The sequence below is a fragment of the Colobus angolensis genome, unplaced genomic scaffold (genome assembly GCF_000951035.1).
Source record: "Colobus angolensis palliatus isolate OR3802 unplaced genomic scaffold, Cang.pa_1.0 Scaffold28, whole genome shotgun sequence".
NCBI lineage: Eukaryota > Metazoa > Chordata > Mammalia > Primates > Cercopithecidae > Colobus > Colobus angolensis.
The window spans coordinates 6,501,048-6,510,524 of NW_012116043.1; the positions used below are offsets into that span (position 1 = coordinate 6,501,048).

General features: G+C 53.5%; 1 protein-coding gene across 1 annotated transcript in view; it reads right to left on the minus strand.

The window, feature by feature from the left end:
* The window catches only part of TMEM120B (transmembrane protein 120B), a gene marked incomplete at its 5' end in the record, with an annotated part of 91,966 nt that overhangs the window by 2,982 nt on the left and 79,507 nt on the right, over positions 1 to 9,477 (minus strand). The window contains 3 exons of the mRNA XM_011948593.1: positions 366 to 458; positions 2,242 to 2,303; positions 2,809 to 2,874. Of these exons, the coding sequence (XP_011803983.1) occupies positions 366 to 458; positions 2,242 to 2,303; positions 2,809 to 2,874 (221 nt within the window). The remainder of the gene's footprint in view (positions 1 to 365; positions 459 to 2,241; positions 2,304 to 2,808; positions 2,875 to 9,477) is intronic.

Below are 9,477 nucleotides of genomic sequence, written 5' to 3' on the forward strand. Positions count from 1 at the left end.
AATGAAGCATGTCTCCCCCATGTACGTGTATTTATGTACTATACATGTTGGTATGTAGACATGTTATAGACAAATGGCTAATTTTGTGTGTGTGTGTGTGTGTGTATACATTCTAAAACACACACACAAAAATAGATACTTCCAGAGGCTGACACAGAGGCCCTGCCCTCAGGGCCTGGTATGCAGCTGGCCTGGCACTTGGCAGCTGAAACAGAATCCAGGATGAATTCTGGAAGGCGCTTCGGGATAAAGGGCAGTGGCCTGGCTCCACTGTATGGGAGGTGCTCGCTGGGCCGCACTCCCGGTGTGGGGGAGCTGGCGGGTCCAGCACCTGCCCCCGCTCCAACCCAGGCCCAGTTACTCACCCACTGTGAGATCCAGGTGGTTCCTCTCCCCCAGGGCCCGCAGCCGGTAGAGGCAGCCCCTCTGGTAATAATACTGCAGGAACTGTACGCAGCCTGCAGGGGGAGCACAGCGCCCGGGCTCAGGGCATGGTGTCCCCAGAAGACAGGGCAACACCTCCTCTCTGACCCCAAGAGAAGGCTGGTGGGTCTTTACTGGGCAGAGGCAGAGAGGGTGCCCTGGTTACAACCCTCTCCCACGCCCGACACACCACACACAGACACACACACCCTTTGGTCTGAACCTGCTTTAGCCCTTATCGAGAACATAGACAGAACTCAGGTATGTGAGGACCCAACTAAGCCCCAACAAGAATCGAAACTTCTGGAATTTTCCATGCAGTAGACAATAGATGCTTGCTGGAATGCAAGCTATGCCAGTGCTATGTTGGGAGCTGTGTGCAATGCTAAGACACAAGAGAGAGTTCCATCCAATGGGATACTTCGTTGTTGCTAAAAATGAGGTGGTAATGACATGAAAAATAGCTATGATAAACTTAAAAATTCAAAAGGCAGGTTATAATAGTAAAGCTCTATGTACAGAAAGATCCCATACTTGTAAAATATATGTAATGCAATACGCACATGTATATACATATTTATGAATAAAAACTTCTGAGAGGACACAGACCTTAATTAACATTGATCACCCCTTGGGTGGGCTGATATATAATTTCCATTCTTGGCTTTATATATTTGTATTTGTTTGCAAGCAGGTTTTAATTTAAAATGTAGGTTGTGGTATCTGAAAAGTCAATACAGCCAGGCATGGTGGCTCATGCCTGTAATCCCAACACTTTGGGAAGCCAAGGCAGGCAGATCACTTGAGGCCAGGAGTTCAAGACCAGCCCGGCCAAGATGGTGAAATCCCATCTCTACTAAAATACAAAAACTAACCGGGCATGGTGGCAGGCACCTGTAACCCCAGCTACTTGGGAGACTGAGGCAGGAGAATCGCTTGAACCAGGAGGCGGAGGTTGCAGTGAGCCGAGATCACACCACTGCACTCCAGCCTGGGTGACAGAGAGAAATCCTATCTCAAAAAAAAAAAAAAAGGAAACGGCAGGGTGTGGTGGCTCATGCCTGTAATCCCAACACTTTGGGTGGAAGAGGCGGGTGTATCACCTGAGGTCAGGAGTTCCAGACCACCCTGGCCAATATGGTGAAATCTCATCTTTATTAAAAATAAAAAAATTAGCCGGGCATGGTGGCACGCACCTGTAGTCCCACCTACTCGGGAGGCTGGGGCAAAAGAATCATTTGAACCTGGGAGGCAGAGGTTGCAGTGAGCCAAGATGGCGCCACTGCACTCCAGCCTGCGCAACAGAGCGAGACTCCATCTCAAAAAAAAAAAAGAAAAAGAAAAAGAAAGGCAATACACACATGGGATAAAATTTAAAGGGAACAAACAGGTTGGTGAAGAGTAAAACTCTCTCCCTGTCCCCAACCATCCAAGCCCCCCTCCCTAGAGGCAACCCTTGGAACCAGCTCATTGTATACAAATTCAGAGCGATTTTCAGATGAGAAAAATAATGTCTATTTCCATTTGGAGGACTTATTTAGGACTGGAAAAAAGGCTGGTGCCCCCAATGCTACTCAGTTCCCGAAGGTCACAGCTGGCAGGGTTCCAGCCTGGGGAAGGAGCAGGCAGTGCTGGGGGCTGGAAGGTGGGTGGAGCTGACCTGGGGCGGGGACAGCTCTTTCTGGATTTCTGGGACCCTCTCCCCCAGTCTGGTCTCCCTGCCACACAGGCAAGCACTGATGTCAGCTGGGGCCCTCCCTTGGTGAAAGTCTCAGAAAACCATGCCCCTTCCCCCAAATCCAGGCAACAGTCACTCACTCTGAAAAATGGAAAATGCTAAGAACTGGTTGCGAAACTTCTGATAAATGGGTCCATTAGGCCTGGAGAGAAGGTAGGAAAAAACAAAGGTGGGCCCACTGTGAAATGGCTCCCCGCCCCGACTCCATTCCAACCAGCAGAGCGGAAAAGGTGTATAAAGTCAAACTGAGGTCCCAACTTCCGCCCTTCCATCCCTGGGGCTGGGCAAGGTCATCCCATCTTCTTTTTAGAAGCACAGGAGTCCACATGGCCGTGCAGAAGCGCTAACTCCCTGTGACCCCTCTGTCCTCCGCGGTCTCCTTCAGTGCCCAGCCTCACTTGCTCCCTCCAGCCTTGCAGCCCCGCTACCTCTGCCCTGGCCAGGGACACCTGAAACCATTCCCTAGAGAACCCCCTCACGGGCTGGGTGGGGCCGGCACAGCAGCCTGGCCCAGCTGCAGGCTCATACTTTCCCAATGTGGCCCTGGAGCCCCCCACCACTGCCGTCAGGATCAGACCCCTCCCCATTCCCGGGCCCCAGGCTCTACTCCCTGGGAGGCTGGAGGGGCCCAGCGAGGGGCTACTCACCAGGTCAGCATCACTCCGGACAGGAAGGTGGACACGTAGTGGTGAGACACCCACCAGCCTTTAATTCTCGGAGAAGGAGAGAACGGAAGTGTGCTCAGGAGGGGAGAGCAAGGCAGGCGTGTGTCTCGCTGAGGCCCCGCCTATGCAGCAGGGGCTACTCTGCACTCAGAGACTTCTTAGAGTAAGAAACGGACTGGAACCCTGACCTTGCCCTTCTCTCTGTCCCACAGGGCTGCACCATCCCACACAAACCAGCTGCAGATTAGCCCAGACTGCCACTTGGGCTTCCAGTGGTTTCCAGCAACCCTCAGAGCACACCCCTAGCCTCACCTGCCTTCAAGCCTCACTCCTGTCCTCCCTACCTGGTCTTCTCCCCAGCACGTGGGTACTCCAGACATGGCCCCTGTCCCCACCAGGTCCTCTCCCCTTCAAACCTCACTCCTCCTGTCCTCCCCACCAGGTCCTCTCCCCAGCACACAGGCGATCCAGGCATGTGGGCTCTCCTAGAACCCACCAAGCCTGCCTGCTGCCACCTCAGGGCCTGCTACGGACTGAACACTGGCCCCAGTTCCTGCGCTGAAGCTGAGCCCCCCAGCACCTTAGAACGTCCGTGACTGTATTTGAAGACAGGGCCTTTGAAGAGGGGACTGAGGTAAAACAAGGTCACACAGGTGGGCCCTAGTCCAGTGTGCCTGGTGTGTCTGCAAGAAGGGGAGAGACGCCAGGGCTGTTCGTGCACAGAGAAGGCCACATGAGGACACACGGGGAGATGCCATCTGTGAGCCACGGAGAGTGGTCTCAGGAGAAACCAGCCCCGCCAGCACCTCCATCCTAGACTTCCAGCCGCCGAACTGCGAGGAAATACACTCTGTGGCTTAGGACACCCAGCAAGCGGTATTTCCTACAGCTACACCCAGCGGGCTCGTCCAGGGCCTTCGACTTGCTGCTCTCTCTGCTCCAAGGCCTTGACCTGCCTGGCTCCCGGTCCAAGTTCAAGCTTCAGACTAGCTGTCACCTCACAAAGGCCTCCTGACCGCCTTGTCTGAACCAGCCCGCTGGCCCCGCTCAGATCACATTGCCCCGCTTCATCTCCTTGATGGCACGGACCACTGTCTGCAATTATGTGCCTTTCTTCCTGTGATCTGCCCCCTTTCCCACCCCTATGTCACCTCTAGATTGAGCAGGGTCTTGTCTCTGTTGTTCACCAATCTATTTGTGGCAGGTTCCAAGCAGCTGCTCAATAAATGTGTTGAATAAGCACACATGTACATGTACACACACATACACACACACACACACACACACACGCACTCTTTTTTTTCCAGGCAGGGTCTTGCTCTGTCACTCGGTCTGGGGTGCAGCGGTGCAATCATGGCTCACTGCAGCCCTGACCTCCCAGGTCAAGCGATTCTCCCACCTCAGCCTCCTGAGTAGCTGGGATCACAGGCCTGCGCCACCAAGTCCAGCTAATATTTTTTTTTTCAGAGACAGGGTCTTGCTATGTTGCCCGACTGGTCTCAAACTCCTAGGCTCAAGCAATCCTCCTGCCTTGGCCTTCCAAAGTTCTGGGATTATAGTCGTGAGCCACTGTGCCTGGCCACACACTCTTACACAGGATTGCAGCTATGACATTGCCCTGTACAGAAGCAGAGGCTGATGGACGCCATATGCAGGACCTCACACCATCTCAGAGGCAGCTTCTCTCCAGAAGCCACACACCCCAGGCCCATCTCCTGCCATCTCAGTGACAGGAGGCCCTTGCCCAGCCCTGGACTTCATCTATCCAGTCCAGAGGCTGTGGGGACCCTGTTTCCAGAATGCAGCGCTCCCCCAGCTGGGGCCTTTTTTATTTTTATTTTTGAGACAGAGTCTTGCTTTATCACCCAGGTTGGAGTGCAATGGTACAGTCTCAGCTCACTGCAACCTCCGCCTACCAGGTTCAAGTGATTCTCCTGCCTCAGTCTCCTGAGTAGCTGGGATTACAGGTGCCTGCCACCACACCCGGCTAATTTTTGTATTTTTAGTAGAGACGGGATTTCAGTAGGTTGGCCAGGCTGGTCTTGAACTCCTGACCTCAGGGGATCCACCTGCCTCGGACTCCCAAAGTGCTGGGATTACAGGCCTGAGCCACCACACCCCGCCCAGCCGGGGGCTCCTGATCCACAGTTGGGTAGAGCCTGGTTGTCACCTCCTACCCCCAGCATCAGGGGCAGCCTAGGAAGGAGCTGGACCCTCAACCCTGTACCCTTCGACGTCCCAGAGTGTGTCTCAGGCCTTGGTTGGCCTCCCCGGGCTCCTCTTGTCCAAACACATGGCAGCAACTTGCCAAATGCACCCGGGAGCAGGCAACTCCCTCCTCCCCAGGACTGGGCGGTGGAGCCTGGGGATGCTCGTGGAGACAGTCATTAACCTTCATCCCTCCAGAACTCTCTTGGGTCTGGGCAGGGAAATGGGTCCACTCACAAAAGGCAGAACCCTGAGGATGTGCTCGGGGCTGAGTTGGTTCACAGGAGAGGCTGGATTAGGCTTTCTTTTTAATTAAAATCATCCTGGAACCTGCTTTCTTGACACCTAGACTAGTACCTACAGACATGTCACAGCTTCTTAAATGGCAAATGACATTCCAAGGTGTGGCTCTGCCATGGTCTACTTGGCTGTTTCTTTTGTTTTTTTATTTTTGTAGAGACAGGGTCTTGCTATATTGCCCAGACTGGTCTCAAACTCCTGACCTCAAGTGATCCTCCCACCTCAGCTCCCAAAATGCTGGGATTACAGCTGTGAGCCACCGTGCCCGGCCTCTGGCTGTTTCTCAACCGTCACTATTGCTCTCAACGCTGTCAGGATGGTCCTTGTGGAAGTCCCCTAAATGCAAAGACACTGTTTCTCCACAGTGGCTACCAGAGGCAGGGTGGATGGGTCAAGGAGTGTGTGCTGCTCCTTGTCCAATTACCCTCCAAACAGCCATCCCAATTTACACTCCCATCCGCAGCGGAAGAGAGAATCTGGGTCCCCGAACCCATACCAACAGTGGATGCCATATTTTAAAACTGTTACTAAACCGGCCAGGCGCCGTAGCTCACACCTGTAATCCTAGCATTCTGGGAGGCTGAGGCGGGACGACTGCTTGAGCCCTGGAGTTGGAGACCAGCATGGACAACATGGCAAAACCTCATCTCTACAAAAAAAAAAAATATCTAAAAAAATTCACTGGGCGTGGGGCTGCACACCTGTAGTCCTCAGCTACTCGGGAGGCTGAGGTGGGAGAATGGCTTGAGCCTGGAAGGCGAGAGATTGCAGTGAGCTGAGATCGCATCACTGCACTCCAGCTTGGGCGACAGAGGGAGCCCGTGTCTCAAAAAATAAATAAATAAAATAAAATTGTTACCAAACTTACTAGGTGAAAACTGGCATGTCATTGAGGTTTCAGTATGTATTTCCCTAATAAGTGCGCTGGAACCATCTTAAAACCTTCCAACCAGAATACACACATTGTAAGAACGCGACTGGATCTAAACCATCGCTCTTCCTTGTCGGCCTGTGCAAAAGTTCTGGGCATAAATTGGCTTTTCAAGCAACGGCCTGTGTGTTCCCCAGGAGTTATGGTGAGGGGCAAGGTTTTATGCAGCTCTGTGTTCATAGTACTAACAGCACCAGGTAAACAACAGGCACTCAATAAATGTTGACATGAATGATGTCCGGGAGGTGCGGCTGGTGAAAGCAGCAGCTAATCTGGATGCCACCAGCATAGAGGTGACAGGAGATTGCTGTAGGTGCCACATGAGGTCATGGGGACAGGGTGAGATGTCCATCTACTTCTTTGTGCCCAGAAAACCCCCACTTCCACCCATGTATCCTAGTCTCGCCTGTCAGAGTCTAAGAAGTCCCCGGGCTCCAAATTTCTGACAGCAAAGGCAGCTGGCCAGACTCCCCGACTTCCAGCTTGAAGAACAACCAGGAAGTCTCTCTGCAACCTCCCAGAGCTCTGCAGAGCCACATGTCAGCCGTCAGCGCTTGGCGGGCGCCACACTCCTTTGTCCTGCTCCCAGAGCTCCCCTGAGAAATGCCCTCTGTCTAGGAGCAGCCTGAGGCAGACACAGACTCCAGGCAACAAGGCTGACTGAGCAGCAGCTTTTCATTTCACAGCTTGCCCTGCCCAGAGCCCCGCTCTGACAGATGCCACCAATAAACACAGCTCAGTGACGGGTGAGGCTAGAAATCGCTGCTTCCCTGGCCCGGCATCACAAGCCCAGGCGTCCATCTGCACACCCCAGGGCTGTGGGCTGGTTGTGTGCACATGTGCTTATATAGCCGTTTTATTGTGATGTGATTCAGATACCATACAATTCACTCATTGAATGCGTACAACTGAGTGGTTTTTAGTATATTCACAGAGTTGTGCAACTGTCACCAGAATCTATCTTAAAACCTTTTTATCACCGCAGAAAAAAACCTACACCCATTTGCAGTCACTCTCTGGGCCCATTTCACCACATTAGTTAAAGCTTGCAGGGGAGGCCGGGCGCGGTGGCTCAAGCCTGTAATCCCAGCACTTTGGGAGGCTGAGGCGGGCAGATCACGAGGTCAGGAGATCGAGATCATCCTGGCTAACACGGTGAAACCCCATCTCCACTAAAAATACAAAAAATTAGCCGGGCGAGGTGGCGGGCGCCTGTAGTCCCAGCTACTCGGGAGGCTGAGGCAGGAGAATCGCCTGAACCCGGGAGGCGGCGCTTGCAGTGTGCCGAGATCACGCCACTGCACTCCAGCCTGGGCGACAGAGTGACTCTCTCTCAAAACAAACAAACAAACAAAGCCAGTTAGAGGCAGGCACCCTAGGCTGGCTCCCTAGAAAAGCAAACATGATCACCGGCTACTCGGGAGGCTGAGGCAGGAGAATGGCGTGAATCCGGGAGGCGGAGCTTGCAGTGAGCTGAGATCCGGCCACTGCACTCCAGCCTGGGCCACAGAGCGAGACTCCGTCTCAAAAAAAAAAAAAGAAAAGCAAACATGATCACCAAGTCATTACTCATTCTGGCCCAGAACTAACTGTAATAGACATCGGCTGTTTTGCCCAGTTGCAGATCTGCTTTGCCCCTGTGGGGAATCACCTCACCCCCACACTCAGTCAGGGCCACTGGGATACAGCTCAGTCTTATACTCAAGCACATGACCCCCAGCCAATCAGGACCCTCTGTGGCCCTCTGGCAACAGTGACTGGCTCTCAGAGATCAGTAGGTCACCCGAGCCTGGCCAATCAGAAGTCTGTGTCAAGATTCCAACTGGAGTGGAGGGAGGTCTGTCAGCCCAGGGGTTACTTTTGGCGGGAGGCCCGCCTGGGGGCCGCTGGGAGTCATTGCAGGGGAAAACGGAACAGGAAGCTGGAACCGGGCCATGAACACTGCCTGAGCCCTTCTGACCTCCTTGAACGGAAATTCCCAGTGACATGGGCCCATGAGACCCCTTCAGGTTTAGTCCCTATGGGATGAGTTTCCATCATTTTCAAGTTTACAGGAGAAGCGGACTTGCTTATTGTGCTGAGCTGAGGAGTGGCATCTCACTTGGCAGGCACCAGACACAAACCGAGGGTGGCTGCATCTCCCAATGCGGAAGTCCCCACCCCTACCTGCTCCCCTGGCCACACCTCCTGTCCCAATTCAAATCTCAGGTTCAGCCAGAACTGGACAAAAGCGCCTCCATCAGACCAAAAGAGGGCAGCAAGCACCCAGGAGGCCCGCAGGGTTCAGCGATGCTGTCTCTGGAATGCCGTTGTGGCCCCAGGACCCTTCCTCATGGCAGAACTTGGGTTTGGGTCACTTCAACAAAGACCGTGGGGTGTTGACGGCGCGCACCAGCCCTGCGCGGATGCTTTGGGATGAGAAACTAGAGTTCATCCCAGTCTCACCTCCCACTCCTCCACACAGGCTCTCCTGCAAGGGCTTCTGAGCCACTCCCTGGTAAAGAGTGGGAGGGGAGGCCTCCAAGGCATCTCCCTTGCCTGCCCCCAGGATCAATCAGCCCTGAGGAGGAGCTGGGGGAGGGCGGAGGCTAAATCTCCAACAGATGTGGAAGATGAGTCACAAGTTTGAGTCACTAGGATTTAGTGACTCGCGCCCTCCCCCACAAGCTGCCTTGCCCCCTCCCCCACAAGCTGGCCCCAGCTCCTGTAGTCATTCTATTAGGTTGGTGCGAAAAATGGCTGCAAAACACAAATACTTTTAGACCACCCTAAATAGAAGATAACGCATCTGTTTGCATCTATTCAGGCCCAGAGGCCCTATTCCAGACTCCACTCGCCCCTTCAAACCCCTTCCTCAGACCACCAAGGGGAGACAGGCCTGGAGGAAAGGTTCCATTGCAACCTCAAGTTCCTTGAATCATATCTGCCATGAAAAGGTCTTTAGTAAAAAAAAAACTCTGGGCTGGGTGCGGTGGCTCATGCCTGTAATCCCAGCACTTCAGAATGCCAAGGTGAGCAGATCACCTGAGGTCAGGAGTTCAAGATCAGCCTGGCCGACATGGTGAAACCCCATCTCTACTAAAAATACAAAAATTAGCTGGGCATTTTTGTATTGGGCACCTCTAATCCCAGCTACTCGGGAGGCTGAAGCAGGAGAATTGCTTGAACCCAGGAGGCGGAGGTTGCAGTGAGCTGAGATCGCACCCCTGCAC